Source organism: Pelobates fuscus, chromosome 10 (assembly GCF_036172605.1).
Source record: "Pelobates fuscus isolate aPelFus1 chromosome 10, aPelFus1.pri, whole genome shotgun sequence".
NCBI classification, from domain to species: domain Eukaryota; kingdom Metazoa; phylum Chordata; class Amphibia; order Anura; family Pelobatidae; genus Pelobates; species Pelobates fuscus.
Genome location: NC_086326.1, coordinates 92,825,669 through 92,852,751, shown reverse-complemented (window position 1 = coordinate 92,852,751; position 27,083 = coordinate 92,825,669). Strand labels below are relative to the sequence as shown.

General features: G+C 41.4%; 1 protein-coding gene across 3 annotated transcripts in view; it reads right to left on the bottom strand.

Annotated features, from left to right (window-relative positions):
• The window catches only part of RASGEF1A (RasGEF domain family member 1A), a 385,023-nt gene that overhangs the window by 20,244 nt on the left and 337,696 nt on the right, over positions 1–27,083 (bottom strand). For 2 of the 3 annotated variants that reach the window (XM_063434053.1, XM_063434054.1), the window contains one exon: positions 2,821–3,000. In XM_063434053.1, coding sequence (XP_063290123.1) covers positions 2,821–2,994 — 174 coding nt within the window. In that variant the 5' untranslated portion in view covers positions 2,995–3,000. Of the gene's footprint in view, positions 1–2,820; positions 3,001–19,564; positions 19,911–27,083 lie in introns of those variants that run through there. The other variant, XM_063434052.1, reaches the window with a different exon arrangement.

The following is a 27,083-nucleotide window of genomic DNA, read 5'->3' as shown; positions in this document are numbered from 1 at the left end:
GTGTTTGGTGGAAGATAGACTACAGTGGGTGGGAGCAACATTCTATTTACTACAACCCTGAACTGTGCATTGTTAAAAAGTATTCCTGATAAATAAAATGGTGTATCCTCAAGCATTGTTTTATTAATTGGTATAAAAGATGTCAAGAGCATTCTTAAACTCTAACCCTTTAATTCTTCACTGCGTGGTAGCGAGCATTAGAATGGTCATAATTTAAGACATGTTTTCAGAACTCTCTTAGCTTGCTAGATAGTGGCAGTGTTGATGTGTTTCACATTCAAACAGTTAATGTCACTCAATACTAACAAACACATGATTTAGCAAGGCAATAATAAAAAGGGGCAGAGAAGGCATTGTGTTGCTGTTTGCTGCAGTTACAGCTGACAATAAACAACATTAAAAGGTGCTTTAGCAGCAACACTGAAGCGGATGCCAACGTATATAAACAAAACAAAAAAAAAAAAAAAAAGGTTGGATCCCCCATAAATTTCTTAGAACGATTTCCAAGCAACACAATCAATCACATGCGAAGTAAAAAAAAAAAAAAAAAAGACGGAAGAATAAAAAGATAAAAAACATGGATATTGTAGACTGCAGTACAAGAATGTACTCATGAACTGAAGCAAAGTTTCCCTGACCTTTTACATCTATGGGAATTTCTGAGACAACAGGGTTTAGAATGAGAGTACATTTTGTTCCCAAAATATCAACACGCTTGTATTAAACAGCCACACATGCCATGCCATGCCAAAAGCATTGGTAGCACTTTAGAAAAGATTATGGTATTGACACATTAAGGATGTTTTATCTGAAATAAAGAGGTACTTAAAATATTGGTTACAATGCGATGAGCTCCAACACACCGTCAGCCACTATCCTATACAGCATAGCTGCAACGATTTACACACACACACACACACACACAAAAGAATCTCTGCAGAGTGTGCGCACTATGCTATTCAGCAACCTAACTGACGTTGGTTTCTATGAGAGAGCCTGCACAGTAGCCCTCACATGAGCCTCAACTAGTAATTCCATTAATAAAAATGTGAATGAAGCTATTTGGCAGTATGGCTAAACTTGTACAGTGGCTGCTATTTATGGTAATTACCAGGACAAATCATTCCTTTTTTGAACCATACTTTTAACCTAACACATTTCTGTTATGATGGAGCTCATGCTGGCCAGTTAATTAAATAAATAATTATTTTCAAAGATTAATGGATTATTTTGCCAAACTCAGCTGAAGAGAAGAAAACAATGTTTAAAATACTTTTCAGACGAGTAAATAAATTTGCAGATCTACTCTAGGAGTTTTGATGTAGTAACGTTTCCTGCTTTTGCCCTACTCAAATTTAATGTGTGAACCTCAAAGCTGAAAAAATATTTGCCCAATATATAGAGCACATCTATCCGTCTTTGCAAATCTTCTAAGCAGTGAGTTCTAAACATCAGAATTTTAACACCCGTACACTCCATGTTCCAGGGGAAACCGTTCTCAAATCTGGTAGATTCATATCCATACAGCTGACGGATCTCAGTGAAAAGGGAGTTCATGTATAACAGTCGATTCGTGTCTGTGCAGCTGTCAGAGCATCATGAAAAATGGCATCCATGAAAATTCATTGAATCATGTCCATTCAGCTGGCTTAATGTCATGAGAAGTCTAAAAACATGGGTTGACTGCTATCCATTGAAGCAGCAGTGCATTGTGGGAAATGTACACAAAAGATGGAATGTTCATGTCCATTAAGCTGATTGAGGATTATGGAAACCTGTTTTAACAGCTAAAGTGTCACATTTTGGCCATCACTATACTAGAGTCAGCACTATCCATTGTTTAGGGAGACGGGCCTTAAGGGTCAAGAGACAGAATTCTTAGTATGTAAGCAACTCTAAATTCCCACTTCCTCTATCTATTTACATTTTACCACTTTGTGGCTTACAGTGGCATCTGTCCTCCATAACCACATAAAGGGTTCAGTGAAGTAGCATTTCTCATAGAAGCAGAGACAGTAAATAACTGTGGGTTTCCTTAAGAAATAGAAAACTATAACCTCAGGGTTCTCTACACAAAGAAAAGGCTCTCCTAAAAGTGAAAGGCTCTCCTAAATGAATAGATTCTTCTGTGCCTGGGTAGCATATTTCCCAGTGATCAATGTTCAAATGCAAGACATGATAATAAATAAGTTTAGGCCAGAGTCAGAATGATCGGAATTATAGCATCCAATGTAATTATACAGTTTAGTTCCTGTTCATTTATGCCACTAGAAAGATGATATAATGTACTCTGAAGTATACAATTAATAGGAGGCTATTATTCAAGTGTAACTGCAGTATTCAGACAGAAGACTACATTCAGACACAACCTCAAGTAACATTGGGGAACTTTTATCCAAACGGAATTCAGCTTCCGAAAGAAAATATCCATACACATATCGGGTTTCTTCGAGGTATCTTATTTTTTAAAATTGGTTTCTGGAAGAACTTTACCATTCAAGAATATATGGCTATTTGTGTGTCCAGCAAAAGTCTTAACTGACTGAGGAATGTCACCGTTTAATGATAGGCTTCTGGAATTCTTCAGCTTTTAAAAGAAATTGCAACTACTATTGAAAGGAGGCTAGGGCTGTTTAAAAAATACAAAACATCACACAAGTACTTTGAACAAGAAAACAAAAAACAAACATAAAGAGACTTAAACCAGTTATCACAAATGTGGAGCTCTCGTTTTAATTTTAAATTGGCTTTAAGCCTCAGCATTTAGACTTGGAAAAAGAACATTAAACAAAAACGATACATATCCAAAAATGTACTTACATCTGGATAGTAATCCACTGTGGGCACAAGACGTTCTATTAAAGCTTCCAAGGACCCAGACACCAGGTTGCCATCTTGATAAACCGGATCCCCACACTGCTCCCCCATTTCTGGCTGCACCTGCCCACTACAGGTGGAGCCGAGCATGCTGGGAAATATTGGCGTTTGCGGCATACTTTCCTAAAAGATAAGATTAGATGCAAATTAACAATATGTTATGCTTTATGATTAGTAATGTGTCCTCTTCTTTCTACAGGAAAACATTGTTAAAAAAAAATGGGCATAAAGGCACAACGTTTGCCTCTATTTAATAAATTATTACAAACAAAGAAAGGGGAACAACCAATTTTCCGACAAGGTTTATTGGCTAATAAAGGCAGCACACACAAGAAGGAACTTCTGGCCTTTGAAGATCTTCGGTAAAGATTTAAGAACTTTAAAGTCATGGTTGCACTACTATTAAAGCAGTCTCCTTCCGTTCTGCTCTTTATCATCGTTCTGTCAAAAGAAGATTAGGGCATCTTCATAAAAAGCTGGGGAACTGGTTAAAAAAAAAAAAAAAAGAAAAAAAAAAAGGGAATGGGTCCACCATTGTAGTACAACATTTAGAAAATAAACATTACAACCTTGAGCTAACTGGTGTGTTATTTTCTTTATTGCAGACAATAAAAATATCCACAAGAGCATGACGTTAAAAACAGATTGAGCAGATTTCACAGTCAACATTCATGTCCTGATACCAATATGTCCTGTATATGTCCTATTAAAAGCAGAACGTAGTGCAAGAGATGGCACCAAAAAAAAAACCAACAACAACCTTAGAAACTGACCCCGCAAGTAAATACTCCAAATGAATCAAGCACAACATTGGAGGCTGTGAGAAGTAGATATTTAGTAAGAACACTTAGTAACTGTAAATTAATGCACATAACAAAGGGATAAAATCGGACATGACTATTCAGACATGACTATTCTTACTAACTATATTAAAGCCTGCTGAGCCCAAGAAAACAGGTCTTATGAAGCAAAAGTTCCCAATACGAATCAAATAGAACACATACATATTCCAAGTGATAAATGGAACCTTTACCAGGTCTTACAAGTGATAGGCATCTTGCCTTTGAGAGCCATCAGCACTTTGTGCTTGTCCTGTAAAGCTTGAAAACGAAGAATATCTTTGAGACATTTTCTGGAGGGAAGTTTTGGGGATCCGATAGGACCCACCTTTGGTAGATTTGTAGAAAATAGCCTCCAGACAATGGGGCAGTTCTTCCACCCCCACTGAGCCAGCAATACTTTATATTGTGCCTGCATGCACAGTCAATAGTATCTATTCTTATGATAGGGCTGTATGAGAGTACATCAGATTCTGGAACTTGCCATCATACGTCTGCATAATGACCCTCATAGCAGTAGTATCTCCCAAAGCTCGCATACTCCCTGTCATTGTCTGGAACTCTTCAATAAGTACAGCGATGTCCCCCTGAAATAATTTATTTATATCACTCAAAAGATCAACAATTTCTCTTTTGTGGCAAGACTAGTGCAATCAACACTTGCAAGTTACAGGAAAGAGGGCTGTAATGCTGGCATTAAGGTTTTGGTCGCAAACACTCCATTTTCTGAGGAGGTAGATGGTACTCTTCCACTGTTTCCACCTTGGGCCTTTGGCTTGGGTTAAGCAAATAGCGAATATAATGGGAGAGCATAGGGTGGAAAAATTACAATTTCTTACAATGCTTCCTAATGCTGTTTGGGTATTCTCAGGTATGTATCTTACTAGGTGGTAAGTGTTTAGAGCAGGGATGTCCAACCAGCAGCCCAGGACAGCTAGCAATGCGACCCGGTTGCAGTCTGGGTGGAGAGGGACTGGACTGATCCAGACAGACAGCTCAAACAGAAAAAATGACATTTAAATAATTTTCCCCTCAGACTGTGACAGCCTGTGTCAGTCCGAGGGGATTAATGAGGCTGGTAGGGTACTGGCGGCTGGAGGGAACACTGTGAGGCTCCTTTCACCATTCTCGGCAATGCCATGTCCATGCTCCACCCCTGCACACAAGCTTTGCCTCTGGCACATAAGCCAAACCCCTGATGCAAGCTCTGCCCCCACTCTCAGGAAGAGGTCAAGAAATGGCTCCCACAGTCTTTAGTGCCAGGAAAGCTTCAGCTAATTTGTGGCTTTGTGTGTATGTGCGTGCTAGTGAGTGAGCTTGAATGCGTGTGCGTCAGTGAGCTTGTCTGTAGAGAGCATGTGTCAGTGAGCTTGTCTGTCAGTGCATTTGTCTGTCATGAACATGTGTGTGTGTCAGTGAGCTGGTCTGTCTGAGTTTGTGTATGTATATATGTATATATACACATTTATGTATAAATACATACACACGCTCACTACAGACATATACACACACGACACAGTGATGAATAATTTTGGTGTATGATTTGTCAGTGATTGTGTGTGTGTGTGTGTGTGTGTGGTGGGGGTCTGTGTGTATGTCTGTTATTGTGTTTGTGTAAGTCAGTGATTATGTTTTTGTGGGTCTGTGATTGTGTGTACATATCTCTGATTATGTGCTTGTAGATATGTGAATATGCGTCAGTAATTTGTGTGTGTGTGTGTGTAGCGGTACTTACCCTCTCCAGGGGCCGGCCGGGGTCCTCCCTTCTCGCCGCGCGCGGTCCTGCTCCTGCACGAGCCGCGCGCGGCTCAGCCAACGATGGGATCAGTCAGGCGGGCAGTGACCGCGAGAAGCGGTCACATGTCCCGCCCGACACTAAGAGCGCGCCGCGCGTCTCGGGCGCGCTCTTAAAGGGACAGTGGGAGACTAAATTAGAATCAGTCTCCCATTGGCCCCTGTCAGGCCACATTCCCCATTCACTCACGTTTTGGGGGCGTGGATATGACAGGAGCCAATCAAAGTGAACCTTAGGGTTTTTATACTCACCTGTTTCCCCTTGCTCCTTGCCCTATCGTGGTTTCTGTCCAGTTCCCTTTAGTGCTTGTATCGTTCAGTTGGTTTTTTGGTGCTTGACCTTGGCTTTGTTCCTGACTCCGCTCTCTCCTTATCCTTGCTTGCTTATCCGCTGTTTTGTCCTCTGTGTACCAGTCCTCGGCTTGTTCTACGTTACGCTGTCTCTCAGTTCCCTTGACCTCGGCTTGTTCTGACTCTGTCTTTCTCTCGTCCTAGTCCGGCCATTCTAAGGTCCGGTAGACGAACTCTGTTTCTTGTCTCTTGACTGTGAACTATTCCTGCGTGTTGGGGTATTTACCGTGACATTACGATAGGGCCATGGACCCCGCAGGTTTAGGTCAACAGATGGCCACTCATGAGGCTAGATTCGCAGAACAGGATCACCGTATGGATCAAATGGCTCAAGCCATCCAGACACTGTTATCCAGATCTGTTCCGGTACCTGTACCTACGCCTCCTGTAAACCCTATACCGGACACAGCTAATATGTCTAATGCTTCTGCACATCTAACCCCGCCACCTAGGTATGGAGGGGACGCTAAGACATGTAGGGGATTCCTTAATCAAGTGGAATTCCACTTCGAAATGTACCCACGTTCATTTCCCACTGACAGATCTAAGGTGGGTTTTCTTATGCACCAGCTTACGGATAAGGCACTAGAATGGGCAAATCCTATTTGGGAGGCTAATGGGCCTATGGTACACGACTTTAATAGCTTCCTCACAGCGTTCCGTAGAACATTTGACACGACTAAAAGGTCAAAAAATGCCGCCAGGGCATTAATGAGAATAAAGCAAGGATCTAAATCTGTAGCCGATTATGCTATTCAGTTCCGGACCCTTGCCTCACAGGTAGATTGGACTAATAATGGCCTTACTACTGCCTTTATGGAAGGTCTGTCTGATACTATCTTAGATGAGGTAGCAGCTAAGGACCTCCCTGTACCCCTGGAGGACCTGATTGACTATCTTATCGATATAGATAACAGGATCCGTGACAGGTTATATACCAGGTCCAGAAATAGACATTTTGTTCCCTTTAACTCCCCTAGAGCTGAGACTCCCGAGGGATCTAAAGGTTCTGAGGAGGAACCTATGCAGTTAGGGGTTGCTAAACTTACCGACGCTGAAAAGCTTTATAGGAGAAAGGAGGGACTTTGTCTTTATTGTGGTAGGAGGGGTCATATGAGACAAGAATGTCCCGTGCGTCCGGGAAACTATCGCACCTAAGACCGTATAGAGGACTGGCCTTGGGTGTGACATCACAGTCCTCACATTTGCCTCTTAATAAGTTACTTCTTCCTGTTTCCCTGCACCTTGATAGTAACTGCATAGCAGGGAATATACTAGCCCTGGTTGATTCCGGAGCGGCCGAAAACTTTATTGATTCCAGTTTTGTCAAGGAGAATAACATACCCACCAGAGAGAAGGAGACACCCTTGGCCGTTGAGGCCATAGATGGTAGACCATTATGCTCTCCTATTATCACACATGAGACTGTTCCCCTACATATGTCTACAGGGGTGTTACACTCTGAGACCATTCGGTTTCAGATCATTACTTCTCCTTCCTCTCACCTCGTGTTAGGGTATCCTTGGTTACGTACTCATAATCCCACCATTGATTGGGAGTCAGGACAAATAGTTTCTTGGAGTGATTCTTGCCAAGAGTCTTGTGTTGTTAAAGTCACCCCTTTGAATTCTACTCATATTCCTCCCGTGCCTACGATCATACCCTCTCAGTACCTGTCTCTTAAATCTGTTTTTGATAAAAGGGAGGCTGAAAGATTGCCACCTCACAGGCCTTACGATTGTGCAATTAATTTATTACCTGGTACGATGCCTCCCAAAGGGAGAATATATCCTTTATCTCCTCAGGAGAATCTGGTTATGGAGGAATATATCAAGGAATCTCTAGAGAAGGGATTTATAAGAAGATCCTCTTCCCCGGCAGGGGCTGGGTTCTTCTTTGTGTCTAAGAAAGATGGCGAATTAAGGCCTTGTATTGACTATAGGGGCCTTAATAAAATCACCGTCAAAAATGCGTATCCCATACCTTTGATCACAGAACTTTTTGATAGGCTTAAACAGGCCACAGTTTTTACTAAATTGGACCTTAGGGGTGCTTACAACCTCATACGTATCAAAAAGGATCACGAGTGGAAGACTGCTTTCAATACCAGGAGTGGCCACTACGAGTACACTGTGATGCCCTTTGGTCTTTGTAACGCCCCAGCAGTTTTTCAAGAATTTATTAATGATGTCCTACGTCAATTTATACATACATTCGTTATAGTATACTTGGACGACATATTAATTTATTCTAATGATTTACAGACTCATCACATGCATGTTAAATTAGTGTTGAGAACTCTTCTGGTTAACGGTCTCTATTGCAAACTCGAAAAATGTTCATTTGATCAATCTGAAGTCCAATTCTTGGGTTATATAATCTCTGCCAAGGGTTTTCGTATGGATCCCAAGAAACTGTCTGCCATTATGGAATGGCCTCTGCCCCAGGGTTTGAAAGCCATTCAGCGTTTTCTGGGGTTCTCTAATTATTATAGGCGTTTTATTAAAGGGTTTTCTGCCATTGTAGCGCCTATAACCAGAATGACCAAGAAGGATGGTAATACTCATGTCTGGAAACCAGAAGCACTCGAGGCCTTTGAATTCTTGAAAGCTACATTTGCCTCTGCTCCTGTTTTACAGCATCCTGTCCCTTCACTGCCCTTTATTCTTGAGGTTGATGCTTCTGAGATAGGGGTAGGTGCTATCTTGTCTCAAAGAGATTCACCTGAAAAGCCGTTACACCCTTGTGGCTTCTTTTCCAGACAGATGTCCAAAGCAGAGAGGAATTATGATGTAGGCAATCGTGAACTCCTTGCTATCATTTTGGCGCTCAAGGAATGGAGACATCTGCTAGAGGGTACCAGGGATCCTATCCTCATTTTAACGGATCACAAAAACCTCTCATACCTTAGTGAAGCAAAAAGATTGTCTTCTAGGCAGGCCAGGTGGTCTCTGTTTTTGTCTCGTTTTAATTACATAATCACTTACAGACCGGGTGATCGTAATACTAAAGCTGACGCTCTGTCCAGACAATTCGAGACTACTGACAAACTCGAGGTCGATGTTACCCCTGTCATTCCGCCTGACAGAATAATAGCGACTACTGTTCTTTCTATTTCGTCTTCTCTCTTACAGACTATTCAGGCTAAACAAAACTTGGCTCCTGAGGAGAGGCCTGCTGATAAGCTATTCGTTGATATACCAGAGAGACGAGACATCTTGTCATTATATCATGACACTAGAACTGCTGGACACCCTGGTATTTCTAAGACAGTCTCAGCAGTTTCTAGATATTTCTGGTGGGCTTCCTTGCGCAAGGACGTCACCGATTACGTTAATGCCTGTAGCACTTGTGCCAGTATGAAGTCCTCCCACAGAGTTCCTTGTGGGTTGTTGCATCCGTTGCCCATACCCGAGAGGCCATGGTCCAATATATCCATGGATTTTATTGTTGAATTACCTCCCTCTAATGGTAAAACGGTCATCCTGATGATTGTGGATCGTTTTTCTAAGATGGCTCATTTTGTGTCTCTTGTCAAATTGCCATCATCCAAGGAACTTGCCTCTATCTTTGCCGGGGAGGTGTTTCGGTTGCATGGTATTCCCACTTCGATCGTGTCCGATAGGGGTAGCCAGTTTATTTCCAGATTCTGGAGAGCGTTTTGTGCAGAGATGGGTATCTCCCTCTCGTTTTCTTCAGCCTACCACCCCCAGTCTAATGGAGCTGCTGAACGTGCCAACCAATCTCTGGAGCAGTATCTTCGCTGTTTCGTGTCCCACCATCAGAACAATTGGGCTGACCTGCTTCCTTGGGCTGAGTTTGCTCGTAATAATGCTGCTCATGAATCCTCCGGTAACAGCCCTTTTTACGTTGTTTATGGCCGGCATCCCGTGGTTCTTCCAGCTGCATTCTCCTTACAGGGCATGCCAGCTCTGGACGAACATTTGGCTAGTCTACGTAATACTTGGGAGCAGGTTCAGTGTTCTTTGGTGGCCTCAGCTGCTCGCCAGAAGGTTCACGCTGACAAGCATCGCAGGGCGGCTCCATCCTATGCGGTGGGAGACCGGGTTTGGCTTTCTACTCGCAATATTCGTCTTCGTGTGCCTTCTATGAAGTTGGCCCCTCGTTTTATTGGTCCTTTTCGTATCTTACATGTGGTTAATCCTGTCTCGTATGCATTGGATCTTCCAAAAAATCTACGCATTCCTAACGTGTTTCATACCTCCTTGTTAAAACCCCTCCTGTGCAACCGTTTTACTCGGCATATCCCCCCTCCTCCTCCGGTTTCGGTGGAGGGCCATGAGGAGTTTGAAGTGGCGGCTGTAATTGACTCTCGCTTGCTTCGGGGTCGCCTCCAATATCTGGTACATTGGAAGGGCTATGGGCCTGAGGAACGCAGTTGGATTTCCGCTGACGCTGTTCACGCTCCTCGCCTTGTGCGTTCTTTCCACGCTCGTTTTCCTGCCAGGCCTGCTCCTCCCCGCCCGGGGGGCGTGTCTTCAGGGGGGGGTACTGTAGCGGTACTTACCCTCTCCAGGGGCCGGCCGGGGTCCTCCCTTCTCGCCGCGCGCGGTCCTGCTCCTGCACGAGCCGCGCGCGGCTCAGCCAACGATGGGATCAGTCAGGCGGGCAGTGACCGCGAGAAGCGGTCACATGTCCCGCCCGACACTAAGAGCGCGCCGCGCGTCTCGGGCGCGCTCTTAAAGGGACAGTGGGAGACTAAATTAGAATCAGTCTCCCATTGGCCCCTGTCAGGCCACATTCCCCATTCACTCACGTTTTGGGGGCGTGGATATGACAGGAGCCAATCAAAGTGAACCTTAGGGTTTTTATACTCACCTGTTTCCCCTTGCTCCTTGCCCTATCGTGGTTTCTGTCCAGTTCCCTTTAGTGCTTGTATCGTTCAGTTGGTTTTTTGGTGCTTGACCTTGGCTTTGTTCCTGACTCCGCTCTCTCCTTATCCTTGCTTGCTTATCCGCTGTTTTGTCCTCTGTGTACCAGTCCTCGGCTTGTTCTACGTTACGCTGTCTCTCAGTTCCCTTGACCTCGGCTTGTTCTGACTGTCTTTCTCTCGTCCTAGTCCGGCCATTCTAAGGTCCGGTAGACGAACTCTGTTTCTTGTCTCTTGACTGTGAACTATTCCTGCGTGTTGGGGTATTTACCGTGACAGTGTGTGTGTGTAAGTCTGTGATTGTTTGTGCATGTAAATCTGTGATTATGTGTGTGTGTATGTATGTGACGGTTTGTATAGGTCTGTGATTGTGTGTGTGTATATTTGTAATTGTGTGTATAGGTACGTGATTGTGTGTGTGGGTCTGTCATTGTGTGTGTATATTTGTTATTTTGCACATCGGTCTGTGAGTATGTGTGATTAGGTGTGTATATATATATATATATATATATATATGTGGTATATGTGTGCATATGCATATGTATGTATTTAGTAGATAGCTCCCTAATTTGGTATCCTTAAATATGGCAATACCACATAAGGATAACAAATAAGGGAGTTATCTACTAAACAAAATTAATAAAATGGCAATTCCTCTGTGCTTAATGTGGCCCAGGGAAGCCAAAAGGTTGGACTCCCATGGTTTAGAACAGGCTTCACCAAACTCCGACCCTCCAGATGTTGCTGAACTACAACTCCCATGATTCTCAGCCCATTTCATTCCTAGAATCATGGGCGTTTCAGCAACATCTGGAGGGCCGGAGTTTGGGGAAGCCTGGTTTAGAAGGTTGGAAAAAGCTACTTTTGTATAGAATAGTGATGAAGCTACCATGAAATGCGTCTTTTTGTGTTGCTGATAGTGTCCCGCTCCCCCTCTCCCCCACCCCGGTTTGTAAAATTTTATGAATTTCAAAAACAGTATTTCTGACTAAAATTACCTTCCAGCATTCAGCACAAGGTGGCAATACTATGATATCAAAGTGATTCATTTGATTTTGTATAGTAAACATAATTCTACTATACAGTATTGTATGTATTTCAGTGTTCAATAGCTATGATCCAAGTAAGCTTTCTTTGGAGAATGGAATGTTGTCTGGTTACAGTAAATAAAAGCTTTTAGAGTCCAAGGTCAAGTCTTGTGTTTTGTTTGTGAAAACCATGGCTCTGTTTATGTTTATTGCCCAGATAAAGTTGAGTCTAAATCACCAAGACTATATGTAAATAGAAATTAAAAGTGGGTAGATTTGTTAGTTGAAATTCCAATCTTGGAAATAATACAGAGGAGACTCAGAGCATGCAGGCATCGTATGTATGTATGTATATATACATAGACAGAGACAGAGACAGAGACAGAGAGAGAGAGACAGAGAGAGACAGAGAGAGACAGAGAGAGACAGAGAGACAGAGAGTTTAACAGCATTTTGAATTTACCCTTCTTTGCCCTAATGGGGGTCCTTTAACGGGAAAGAGCACAGTAAAAGATGATTTATTTTTAAACTATTTTAAGAAGAACTTTCGTTGCCTAGTGTAGAAGATATATTGCAGGACTGAAAGTACTAAAAGGAGGATTCTTATAAGAGACGATACAAGTGAAAGACTTTGTAACTAATGAGCATTATTGGTAAACTGAGTTCCACGTATCTAGCCCTATTCCTGGTGGCCCTGGCAAAGATTTAAAATGTGCTGTACAGTCTCTTTAGACTTTACAACATTCAGTCCATACCTGCTACTTTCTGTTCTTTAACTCACCCTTGAATTAGAGACAATCTGGCAGGTTCCTCCCTGTGGACTTGCTATTTACAAGGAAATTACAAAATATTCTACAGAGGCAGACAATCCCAACAGGGCGCAGCATAACAAGCAGCACTCCTCGTGTCAACTCATAACCTCTAATTGGAGGCTTAAAACTGAAAAAAAGTAACAATGTAGCCAGGCTGAACAGTTTGTCTTTGGGTGTGTGCGACTATTAAGTAATTTTCGTAAAGCCTACAAGCTTTAAAAACTCAAGCACTTTATGTACCAGTTGCATGCACGGCTATATTTATATTCCAAGACCAAGTACATTTTATTTCTCTCGTAAGTCCTGTACAGATATCGTAACATAATAGCACTATTATTAAGTGGCTAGAACAGAACCTGAAGTGCTGCACAATAATGCTGTCATAAAACCGAGAAATAAAAATGTGGTAAAATTATATAACGCAATAAGTACTCAATATAAAAAAATGACTATTACAAGTCGCATGGTGCGGGGAATCTTAAGTTACAAGAATCTATCACTGAGGCTCCTAAATACACTGTTTTTGATGATGAAGACAAGCAAATGTTATAGTTTTTTTCCAATGTCTTTTGCATAAAAGGATTCTAGAACACCCTGAATAAATCTTTATAAAAACAGGTTACAATTTGTAATTCCTTGCTGAATTCCTGCTTTGGTGAATAAGCCTGGCAGTAATAGAATTGTTGCAGGTGAACACTTTTAGTGTCTACAGTGATCAGGACTATAGATTACTGATAGTATTGATCAACTGTTGACCAAGGTGACAGGAAAACAAGTTAAACGTGGAAAGCAGTGTAAATAAACAAAATTTGTGAATTGCTTTATTTAGCATCATTTTACCCTTCAAATATCAAGGGTAATTAAAACTGCTATGCATACAATTACAATTACTTATATAGTGCAAACATACTCCACAGCACTGTACGAAAGGTAAAACAAGACAATTGATTCTAACAAAACATATTTGACATAAAGCTGTAATAGGGCCCTGGCCAAATAAAAAAACTTACGATCTAAAAGTTGCTTTACCAATCTGCTAGTAGGGTCAACAATTGGTTTCCTGTGATATTCTTTTTTACCAACAGCAGCATGTCTTTGCTTCAATTAAACCAAGCTAATCCCACTACTAAATTATTAGAATAATGATGAGTTATGACAATATTCTCAGCTTACAGAACTAAGCACAACCTAAAGGAACAAGTGCATGGCAGAGATGCCCACTTGGGCCCCCCTCCACTCTTAATATAGGGATGGTAAATGGGCCCAAGCTTGTAGCAAGTCAATAGGCAGCCATTTTAGGTCACTTCATGGTTAATATCTCTGTAGTGCAAGCAACAACAAAATAAATAAATAAAATAACGACAAGGAAAATAAAATGTCACCTCAATTTTTACAACCATCATCTCTATAATTTGTATAATATTAAAGAGAAAAGGAAGATAATTAGAATGCTACACAAATTCAGGAATGCGATTAAGCACAAAAAGAAGCCATCTTGGTTTTCTCGGAATGAAATACAGAAATCCAATAATCCTTAAGACTTGTATAACAACTTGAAGAGATGAGCCAAGAATGCAGAGTACATCATGTCTGGAATGAAACTTGTTGGACCTTACCAAAGAATGGCTGTGTTATGAATCAGGTTTACATAACACATAGCACTGTGGAAGCATTAGGACACATCATGTATTTTATGAATTACATGGAATGCAAATGTAAATCCTCGCCAATGGATGGGTGAGAGTGGATTGCTAAATCCTATGATTACTAACAAATATATGGAGCAGACAAAGTAGAAATATTATGTAATTGAGTATGTTATTGCTCGTTGACCATCAAATTATGCTAAGTTGAGTCTATACATAGATTTCATAGAAAACTAGAGAGAAAATATAGAAAAAATGTTAAGTCAATGTTTGGGACAGGCAATAAACAAGCAGGTAAAGCTTTAAGGAAACCCAGAATCTATATATTACACTAAAGGATTTTGAATTAAATTGGGTAGTTACTAGATCAAAAAATGTTTGTGATACTGTAGGCCCTGTAACTGCTTCATCTCATCAAAGTAAATATAATGTCCGAGGTCCCCTCGTGGTGGCCTTCCAGTCAGTATTAAACTATTTTAATGCTAAGTGAGAGTCCCCAGCAGCCTATCACATCTGTGCTGCTTGGGCTAATAAGGAAACAACCTGTGCAGCAATAGACGGCTGTGATTTATTATTGAGTATTATTGCAATTATCAAACTTGACAACATCGCATGAACAACAGCATTGGTTCCCTAAATTCACTGAAATGCATACAAGCATTCAACAAACGTATCTACATAAACAAGAGAAGGGGCACAATAAAAATTCAACAAGGGAAAATAAAACAGCTGTGTAACAAGGAGGGCGAATTACACATGTTTGAGCGATTTTTGCTTACCTAGTAACTGGTAGGCCATATCAAAGGTATCAATGAAATGGCCGACACACCTGACATGGCCGACATTAGAATGCATAAGTCAACAGACTTTATAATCATGGCCCTCGTTCCGTTTTTTTTTTTTTTTTTTTTTTTTTTAAATGTGTTTTACATATCTTTTCAAAACACAAATCAACCTATCTTTGCTCACTGCAGTTCTAAATTGCAGGAAAGGAGCAATTACACCTTTCTTCTCCATAAAACAAAGAACGTGTACGATGCAAATCCAGTGACTGCATTTATTATTATTTCAGCACTGGATCACAGTGGACCAACAGGACACCTAATTCACATATTTCACCACTGTTAAACAATATTGTGATTGCTGTTCTTCAATCTATAGGCTGGGCTTATAAACTATAACACACATTGCCAACCTGACCAAACTGTAAAAGAGGAAAACAAATGAAAAGACATGAACATTTTTATTTTTGTAACAATGCAACAGTTTTATCATTGAAAGTAAACACAAAATAGAATATAATTATATTGCTAAATGAAATGGCTTCATACCTATTTATTTATTTATTTATTGGGGAGAAGATTAGTCATTTGAAAAGACTGACTCCAGACACACACTGTAAACCCAAATAATTGGAAATATTAGATATTGGAGAGAACTAAATTAATCGTGTTGATGTTAACGGTGTTCAGCTTTACATTTGGATAATAAATAATGCATGCTTAATGTTATTTGAGTCTCTGACATGCACAAACTAGGCAGGTTAAGTCATACTCTACAACTAATTGGTATGTAACCTAATAACATTCAAAGATCTGGAAGAAAAGAAAAACGAAAAATAACCTCCATGCTTCAAATCAGGTCCTAAATGAGTCAATTCTAAGCTGGTGCTCCGCATTACCCATCTTTCCAAAGCTAAACAAGGGGAAGCATGCACACTATGTGGGGGGCGGGGGACTTGATCTTGTTCAACCCATACAAAATATAGGCAACTTCAAAGCAGGAGCAACCCACAGTCCCTGATGTGGTAATGGTCATTGTGACCTCAGACAGCATGTGTCTAACACAGGGTCAGCTTGACCCTTTCCTACAACAACTTTTTGCATTGACGTCAAGCACTTGTAATTCATCAAATATATTAGCACCTGCATGACACTAATAAATGATGATGCTCGGAGAATATGGTCCCTTGTAATCTATGTTTTCCTTGTCATTTCCACTACTGTCAATGTGACACACTGTCATCTCTTCAAATGTAACGTTGGCAAAGGACATTCTGCGATTTGTGATACCACTAAGCGAAATAGAATCAAAGACAATCTATGGGTATAGTACACCTTACTACTTCAAAAGGAATTATTTACAATTTGCAAAAATACAGAACACACAGCATTATCAATTCACACATGGGTTTCTTTTTCTCTAATGGCAAAAAACATTGACACATTGTAGTCTAAAGCATGATAGGACAGCAAAGTCCCTCTATATATGGAAGATAAAATCATCAAAATCATATTGTTACACTGTAAGCTCATAGAAACCCTTTGTCTTAAAGGGACACTATAGTCACCTGAACAACTTTAGTTTAATGAAGCAGTTTTGGTGTATAGAACATGCCCCTGCAGCCTCACTGCTCATTCCTCTGCCATTTAGGAGTTAAATCCCTTTGTTTATGAACCCTAGTCACACCTCCCTGTATGTACTTGCACAGTCTTCCATAAACACTTACTGTAAAGAGAGCCCTATTTAGGCTTTCTTTATTGCAAGTTCTGTTTAATTAAGATTTTCTTATCCCCTGCTATGTTAATAGCTTGCTAGACCCTGCAAGAGCCACCTGTATGTGATTAAAGTTCAATTTAGAGATTGAGATACAATTATTTAAGGTAAATTACATCTGTTTGAAAGTGAAACCAGTTTTTTTTCATGCAGGCTCTGTCAATCAGAGCCAGGGGAGGTGTGGCTAGGGCTGAATAAAACAGAAACAAAGTGATTTAACTCCTAAATGACGGTGAATTGAGCAGTGAAATTGCAGGGGAATGATCTATACACTAAAACTGCTTTATTTAGCTAAAGTAATTTAGTTGACTTTAGTGTTCCTTTAAACTTAAATTGGCTTCCCCACTATTACCCACGTTTTATTTACTCTAAATCACTACAATACATATGGGTGCATTATAATACTAAATAAATTATTAAATCTTCAGCATCGGCATCAGTGGGTAGCACATGATGGGGGGATGAGAGATCTGGATGGGTATAATAATTCTAGGACACATAACCTACTGGCTTTTGAGGTCTTTGGTAGAGGCCAAGCCTTTAGGAAATGTGGAATTTGCCTGGGCAAACAGAATCCCTCTCCAGCCTTTAAACGAACATAAAACTTGGCAGCACTACAAGTACATTATCAAAAACATATATCACTTGAACAATGTCTGGGAAAAAATTTCTAAAAATACAATTTTACTTTTTTTTTTTTTTTTTACACAGCTTAATACAACCAGTGTATAGGCTTTACCCTTCTGTTGCCTGGGAAACCAGCAATATATTGATTGTTCTCCCATTGGTATGGGACTATACTTAGTACCCACAATAATTACTTTTTTAAGTTGTGACCCATTATTATATTTATCTTAGTGTAGTGGGATGGAAACATACTTAGAATTAGATTTGGCTCAATAATTGGAATTGGGACCACTTTTATGGTCCCATGGAATATCCTCTGCTACTATGTTGCTGAAGCTCCAGTCCCTTATGCAATAAGGCTGATATTCACCTGCTCAAATATTATCTAACCTTTAAAAAATACAAAACAAAATAAATGTAAGATTAACTTTCTCCTTAAAGTTTCAAGAAACTTAATTGTTTAACCTCATTAATTCCAAGGTTTGTACCAATGGAAATAGGCTCAAAAACTAAAAATAAAAATACGTAAAAAATAAATAATTTTTTTTTAATCCAATCAGATAAATAAAATATATCACTTCCATGACATGTTAGGAAGATCTGAGAGGAAGGGCTTAACAGAACGCATCACTGTCACCGTGAAGCACCAAGCAAATACAACTGAAAAAAAACAAACAAAAGGGAAATACAAGGACCACAAGATGGGCATTTGGCAATGAATAGAGAGAGGTCGAGCAACAATGGAATAAAAAGAGGAAGAAAAAAAATCTAGTGAGCTGAGAGAGGGATGAACAGGGGAAAAAATGGTTACCTAACAAAAATTAAACAAACACTGGCGGTCAACTTGCAGCCACCCAATTTAAACAACACAAATCGTAATCCTTGTTTAAAAGAACCATCTAGCATTAACATCTTGTTATATATGCCCATTCACCTGTTGCTTACATTTTATATTAAGAGCCAATAAGCAAAGGCATAACCAAAGGGAGAAAGACATTGTATTACAAATCAAATGGGACATGACCAATACATCATTTAACTCAATTCGTACATTGAACAACATCCATTGCCCTAAAACAATAGATATGGAGCAGGAAGGCAAAGACAACTCCATAAACAGAATTAATGAGAAGTACAATATACAGTTTCTTATCACATAAGGCAGCATTAATGTGACATAGGAAGTGACACAAAGAACTTAAAAAAAACATTTAGTTCCAAGTCAGTCAGGGGAAGAATGGGGAAATTCCTGTTTTTGTTTTTCAGCTCTGGACCAAGAAAAATGCACCTGCACATAATAAGCCTTCAAAAACATGTGTTTCACCCACATTCTATGGCTGTCATGACATTCTGAGCATCGTTATTTACTGAGCACCAACATATTCTGTAGTGTTGTACAATCCATAGCAGCCAGTTTTCTTTCGATTTTCTCTGTATGTATAGATGCACATTTTTAGTTTCTTAGTGTGATATGAATAAATTATCCATATTTCTTGCTATGCTATGAATACAGAAATCTGTATTTAATGTACTCATCTTTACTGTTACGTAAGCAAAATACAAAAATACTATGTTTTCTATGAATCTATTTTAAAAACAGAATTTGAAATAAGAAGTTGGGCTATAAAAGAAACAATATCCAAAAGGTGTCCAGGCTTTCTTTAACCCTTTAATTCGACAGGAGTAGGAAATCCCTACCACAAGCACCCAAAGGGTTACTTCTTTAGACTTTAAATTTGAGTTAATCTAGTCTAGCACACACACACAATATTATAATGCTACAACTGATGAGAGAAATAAAATAAAATATGGAGAGGATAACATAACAAGACAGCACCACGATAACAAGATGCCTACAGGCTCAACCCCTCTTATTTCCAATTCTATCATCTTGTCATTTCTCTATAAGAGTGATGTGCATACACTACTGTAGCTATGGATCCCCCCTCCTATGACACACATCCAGCAAGGATAGAAATTCCTTTTAATTGCTCACTACATTCTGTAAAGAATCTGTGGGACCAGTAGCAAAATGAACACGTGATAAAATGAAAGTCCAGATAGGAAATACATTCAAATTCTATTATATATAAATAATAAAAAAAAAAAAAAAAAAATTAAATGACTCAAATATGTTTCTTACCCTCATTTTTGGCACCATGCAAGTGATCTCTGCTGGTCTTTGCAAATGCAGCTTGAGATGAAGGAAGGCTTAATAGTGTATTGACACAAGTCACAAGGGAGCCTTCAGGCTGTCAGCATAATTCCAAAGATGACTGCTTTCCTCACCACCAGCCTGGGGTTTCTGAATAGTATTCCTAATCAACTAGAAGGGATGGAGCAGCCTCGCCTGCCAGGGACCAAGCTTCAGATTATAATATTAGGACGTCAGGTCTCCCTCCACTAGCTCAGATATTAAAAAAGCAGCAGTGAGCCTTGACTGGTGGCTTTTGTATAGCAGCTCTTGCTGTATGAAGCTTCACAGCTCCCGCCCCTGCCTTTTTTGGAAACTCATGCTTGTACAACAGGTTAGACGTGTCTCAGTTCCCCCTCCCACTTACACTGCAGAAAAACAACAGCAGCATGTAACAGAACTGAGTGTGGGAGAGCTGGCTTCCTGTCTGTCTGAGTGACAGGAATCCCACAAATTCTATAGCACAGGTTACCAGGGCAACCTGCATAGCCAGCTACTGCAATATGTAGGCTGCAAACAGCTGACAGACTCAAGCCATGCCGTTTAGGGGAAACCCAAATAGAGAGAAGCCTGTACAGTAAACACCTGTGAAGTTCAAAGCATCCTCCTACACCATAACAACTGTGGATTATTGTAACAATTGTACTGCCAGGAGTAATATTTTTTTTTGTCAAACTATATGCATGTGTGGGTAAGTCAGTTTGACACTGGAAGGCTTCATTGCAGTTCAGCACTTCCTACTTTGCATCATCATTGGTTTAACACCTGCAAGGTAGCTGACAAAACTAAATAAGCAGGACTTGCCAAGTGGCCAGATTGTATTAATAGTAAAAGATAACATTTGGCCCTCAATGAGTTAAAACAGTATTACCTGTATTGGAACTTTGATGTATCTCTCATTCATCATGTGGTGTAATAATGATTTATACATAGGAATGCATCATAACTCTTTGTAAATTTCCCCCAAAAGTTAGGGGATGCATAGTGCTAGGTGATTTTACGGCAATATCACGATCATATTATCTTTCTTTAGTCTGAGTATGAGGGGAAAAAAAGTAATCAGTACAGTACTATACATCAAAACTATATATCAGTAGGTAGTGCACAGGTACACTTGGTGACATCACTCCGTTCCAACCAATCATCTCTCAGCCCAGGGTATAAATAACGTGTCAACAATCCAATGTCCTCTTTCTTTGCCGCTCCCTCAAACATGCTTTTCACTCTTTACCTCTGGGTTTTCTTTGGTATTTCAATATTCTGTTATCATTACACCTATTTTATTTTATTTAAAGGGACACTGTAGGCACCCAGATCACTTCAGATCATAATGCTTTCCTAAGGGGAGGTCTAATGCGTGCGGCAGTTGCCGCACATGCTCATTAGACCCCGCTCGTCGTGAGAAGGAGGAGGGGCGGAGTGGCGACCCAGTGCCGATGGACATCAGCGCTGGGAAAAGAAGTAAATAAAGGGTTTTTAACCTTTTATTTACTGAGGGGAGGGGACGCGAGGGAGGAGGGAGGCAGGGGGAGCGGTAGGTCCAGGAATACAGTTTTGTATTCCTGGCAGTAAAGTATCCCTTTAATATAGACATCTTGGGTGAGGAGAGTTTTAGAATGATTGTTGTCTTGACCTCCATGTTGTGTTAACGGTAATCTCGCGCCCAATTTTTATTTCTTCACATCCTATATGTTTTGTTGCTGGGCAGATAGTTTGTGATGACTTTTAAGATTTTGGCCAGCAAACAGTGTTCAGCAGTGTACATTTCACAGTATTGTGTGTTTAAATGAGTAACCAGAATTTCAAGTGATACTTGCCTGATTAGATTGATTAGGGCCATCTTAATTTTAATAATTGTAACTTGTCTTTATGGATTCTTGTTGACCTTTTATGGCTCTGAAAACAGAAGTTTTAAGAAACACATTTTAGGGTAAGTAGAATTTTTTTCCATTAATTAGGTTTTTTGGGACCCCCCCTAACTTTTACTATGGTGAAGGCGAGAGGCAAGCATTTTTGATTGGGGAGTAGTGGCTAGGGAACCCCGAGACACCTGGTTGGTGTTCAACACAGGCCAAAATGTTGGGGTGGAGGCTGGGGGAATACATTACACACACAGTATTACACATCCTCCACCTGTTGGCCACCCATTCATAAGGATGTGCCTGTAGGCAAGTGCCTACTCTGCCTAGAAGAGATCCAGTCCTGGTGGTGAGCTTGTGTATATCAGTAATCTTGTGTGTAATAAGCTTGTGTCTGTTTCTGTGCATTAGTAAGAGTGTTGGTAGTGAGCTTGTGTCTGTGTGTGTGTGTGTGTTTATTTGTTTCAGTCAACTTGTGTGTGTCAGTGTGAGCTTGTCTATAGTCGACTTGAATGTGTGTGTTAGTGAGTTTGTGTATGCATGTGTTTGTCAGAGAGTTTGGGTGTGTAGTGTTATGTTTATATGTGTCTGTAGCTTGTTTGTGGTTAGCGTGCCTATGTATATGACAATGGGCTTGCCTGTACTCTGCGTCTGTGTGTGCATTAGAGAGCTTGTGTTTAGGGAGCTTTTGCGTGTGTTTGTAAGGTTGTGTAAAGTGAGATTGTCTGTGTTAGTGAGCTTGTGTGTGTATAATAGAGCTGGTGTGTGCATGTTTGTGTCAGTGAGCTTGTGTGTGTTGGATCATATGGGTAGGACATTAGGATGCCACACCATAGTGGAGCATGCGGGAAAGTGGTTAATGTGATTACATACTAATGGCGCAGTGTATTAGGCGACAACATTTTATGCCCATGGTGGCAAAAATCCTTCCACCAGCCCTGCGTAACACATTCATTAACAAAATAAAGTAGAAACAAGATATCCTCCCTCCCTTTGCATCAAATTCCCCAGCATGTCATGTGATGGGTTGGATGTTTCCTGGGTCATGATGGATGTATAGGCAAGTAGGTTTCTATTTCCCTCTGCTGCTTATTTCACACCAGTAATAAAGGAACCCCCAAAACATGATAATTCCTCTTTCCACTGAATTACACCAATAAATAAAACATTGAAAATCACATTTAACATGTGTTAATCGTATTGTAAATCTTTTCTTTTTAATGTGATTCTCCGTTTTGTTTTAAATTTACATTTAAAAAAAACCCAAAAACATAAAATGATTGACAGGGAACCGAGATGCAGTCACTCATTTCCTGGATTACAACACCTCACAAACACATATTTGCTAAATATAGAGAATAAGTAAACATAATAAATATATTAGTGATAGTTCCCTTTTTAAAATGTGCAACTCAAAAGTCTCCAAAGCTTTTCGACTCATCAGCTTTTTTTCTGGAAAATTTGCAAACCCCTTGCCACTTTTCAAAAAATTCCCAGCGTACTGAATAAACAGGAAAAAAAAAAAAAAAACGTTTAATTTAATTTAGTTTAATTTTACAGTTCAGCTAGTTGCCTCAGTTCAGTACAATTCTCAGTTTAGTGAATCAATCTCAGTGGAAGTAGAGTTCAGAAAAAAAAAAAGAATCTGTTAATGCACATTTAAAATTCTGAATACTAAACTGATTGTCATATTAGAGGTTATGGTTTTGACAAAGCTGATTCACTAGCTGTTTTGCAATTTCTCATCCCACTGTGAAAACATTTCATAAGGACTGTCCTTCAAAGATATGTCTGCAATTTACGTATACAAATAAAAGCACATTTTATCAGATCGGTAGCTGGTGAAGGCCATGCAGATTAATTCACTGAAAACCAAGCAACATTGGCTGCCGACGCTTTGGTTGGTGCCAAACCTGCTGTTCCTTTAATACATATCTGCACAATGTAATGTGTTGCAAGCTGGCTGTGGAAGGCTGAACATTTAACCATCTGTTTACAGTCCCCTGTGTTGGAGAATATATTGTGTGCGCATAGCTCATATATTTGAATTAGGACACATTATACTGATGGAACAACCACGGGGTGTTATGAATAATAATATGAAAGTTTCCTATATTAGACTATATTCCCCTTGTTAAGATCAGTGTCTAAGTCACCTTTGCATCTTGAGCATTTACGGATTGGCGTAGAGTTAAGTGGCCTGCTTGGTCAGTCCTACACTCGAAGAGAGTATTTGGTAATCTGCCACTATTTTTATGTGAATTTTTTTATTTAAAATGCAAGCTATTATTGCCAGAAATGGAGATCCCAGCCAGCTTGCCTAAAAATCTCAGTGACAAGCCATAGGATGAACTAGCCTTCTTCTGAAATAAATGGACTGCGCTACTTTTTGTTGGTAAGTAACACAGTAAAGGAACTAGCAAATTTGAGATTTTTTGACAAATTAAAAGCTATTTTTATTCCAAATTACCTCTCTTCTGGTATCATTTAATGTTGTGACAACACATGTGAATTTTGGGCAAAAGGAACTGTGTGCAAGTTTGTTTTATAATTTTCTTTATTGCACGCTTCATCACAGTGAGAACTTTAATGGCATTACCTGGCTAAGTAAAAACACAACAATCACTAACTTCTAGATGCCAATCTCTCTTTAATTCTCTATCAGCATGAAATCTATCTCAACTGTTAAGATAAATACCGCTCACAACCTTTTGCTAAGTAAATCATCGTCCATCAAGGTTATCGTTTTACACATCCCTGCTCTTAATCCTAAAGGTGTAAAAGAAAGTTGAACTTGTTGAAGCAATTAACAATTTTATTAAAGACACGGAGGCTCATATTATGCATAACTCTTTCTTTATTTCCTCAGTAGCAAAGATAGAGGAATATAAATATTATCAAAATGAAAGCAAAAAACTGTATAGGCACACAGGCAACCAATCACATAACAGAGGAAGTAACTATAAAAGGCATGTGTATCCCACAATCCCCCTCTTTCTTTGCTGCTTCCTCAGACAGCTAAGTATTTTGCTCCTTGTTCTCTCTTGATCATTGCATTTTATTTATACAATTGTTTTTCTTGTTTATTATTTACATTATTTGTGCATCTGTTTCATGCTGTGTTTTGACCTACATCTCATTGGTGTACTTGGATAATCCCTGGGGTTTTTTTCCCTCGCTTTTTTCCCTGCCTTCCTCTGTCCCCCTGTGTATGCCGCGCGGGACCCGGCGCTGCCCCTCTGCCGCGGCAGTTTTCTTCATTCTCGGCCGTGGCTAGGTGCGCTCCCTTCTCCCCGCTCACGGGCTACCTGCGCGGGTAGGTGCACGCGTCCCTTCCCCCGCCGGGAGCCTGGCCGCGTGCGCACTCCTCCACGTGCGGCGGCCATTTTGGGCGGTCCTTGAATTGCTCGCTGTGCTGTGAGTCGGTCGCCTCGTTCTCTGTGTCCCCTGGGTACACCAGCGATCAGGTCCTGTTGTTGCTAAACTGTTTGCTGTGGGTTACTCAACCCTTCTATATAGTGCTTATATATATAGTTTATTCTCAGTGCCCCATTTGCTTGATAGCTGTTACCCAATATGCAGGATAGGGAGGATGGGCCTGTAGGTCCCTCTGGGGATTTTAGCATTGATAACTCTGAGGGTGCTATGGCCTCCCAAGAATTCCAGGCCCTATTAGAGGCTACTTCTACTGGCTACTGCTTCTTCCCTACAGAAGGCGATTGCCTCAGCCATGGGGGCTGTTTCCTCCTCTTTTTCCCAGTCACTGCACTCTATGATTTTGCCTTCCCTTGCAACCCCTGCCCCCCTGGGTGTGGGGTCCCCTTCCCCTGCCCAGACTGTGCCTGGAACCTGTAAGGCGAAGTCTAGACATATCGGCTCCCACTCCTCGATGCAGGTTTTACCTGCCATGACTGACACGCTAGAGGCGGTCACAGATGGTGCGCCTCCCACGCGCAAAAGAGCCCCTGGCCGGGCTAAAAAGGCTAGATTATGGAAACGGGCTAGAGCCCTGGATGATGGGTCAGATACCGACCGGAGTGTGGAGGATGATTCCAATGTTACGATGTACGACTCCTTTGACGAGGGTGAGTCAGACGAGGACCTACCCCTTACGGGTATAACCCCCTCTGGGTCCTCTGCCAATGCCCGGGGTCAGGTGATGGGCCCCATTGGGGGGATGCTTTTTGATCCACAGGGTAACCCCCTGTTCGACCCAGATGACCTCCGTCACCCACGGTCTGCTGAATGGGTCCCTCCAGATCATATCGCCCAATATGTGGCTAAACGTATGCGCACACCCATTTCCAAAGAGGGCCACAATAAGTTGCGCGCCAAGTGCCCAAGTCCTTCCCTCCCAGGCGCAGCCTGTAAGACCCCAGACATTGACCCCCAGATTGCCCAGTTCCTGAATAAGTCGGGCTGGAAACCCAAGAAGGGTCTTGACCACTCCCTGAAGGGATGCCAAGACAAGATCCTGGATACACTGGGCCCTCTGTCAAAGCTGTACGAGCTTCTTGACGCCGCCAAAACTGGGGACTCAGTTTTGGATGTGGATGTGGCCATTGGATGGGTCCAACGGGCTATCTGCCTTTTGGGGAACGCTAATACGGCTATGTCTTCAGAGAGACGTAAGGCGATTCTCCTGAAGATCAACCCTAAATTGGCCGCTATGACAGTGGCGGAGCCTGATCCGGCTTATGAAGGAATGTTGTTCGGCACATCCTTCGTGAAAGACATGGGATCTTATGTTAAGACCTTTACGGCAATTGACAAAGCGCAGGCGAACATGAAGCGCGTGTTCGCGCCCAAGGTTTTCGGAGGGGCCGGGCGTAGCAAGAACCGTGCACCCGGCCGTGGTTTCCGAGGCTCGTTCCGTGCCACCAGAGGTTCCTTCTTTCCTTCCCGAGGATTTCAGGATCCAAGGACACCTCCCTTCTTTCCGGCCAGAGGGAGATCATGGGGCTCCAGATACCCCCGTGGTGGCGCTTCGGGCAGACGTCCTTACGGTGAGTACCCTTTCTTCCCCTCTCGCTCATGTACGGGTGGCGGGGAGGATAGCCTTATTCTACCATGGGTGGGCAGATATAACCTCAGATGCTTGGGTTCTGCAATGCGTAAGGGGTTATCACCTGGAGTTTGTTTCCCTGCCTGTCCAGTTTTATACCCCCAGGGAGCTGTCTCTCCCACCGGATCAGGACGAGATGATTTCCGCGGAAGTCGTCGAAATGTGGTCCAAAGGCGTGATAGAAGAGTTGCCGTTGGCCGCTCCGGGCTTTACAAGCAACCTTTTCCTGGTGCCAAAGAAAGGGGGCGGGGTCCACCCAGTGATAAATCTCCGTCCTCTCAACGCGTTCCTCCGTTACCAACACTTCCAGATGGAGGGTATACATTGCCTCAGGGACCTTCTGCGACAGTCAGATTGGTTAGCCAAGTTGGATCTGAAGGACGCGTACTTTACGGTCCCCATCGCGGTGGAGTACAGGGACTACCTCCACTTCACATGGCACGGGCGGCGTTGGCGTTTTACCTGCCTACCGTTCGGCCTTTCCTCGGCTCCTTGGTGCTTCACCAAGATCATGAAGCCGGTAGTGGCGTTCCTCCGTACCCGG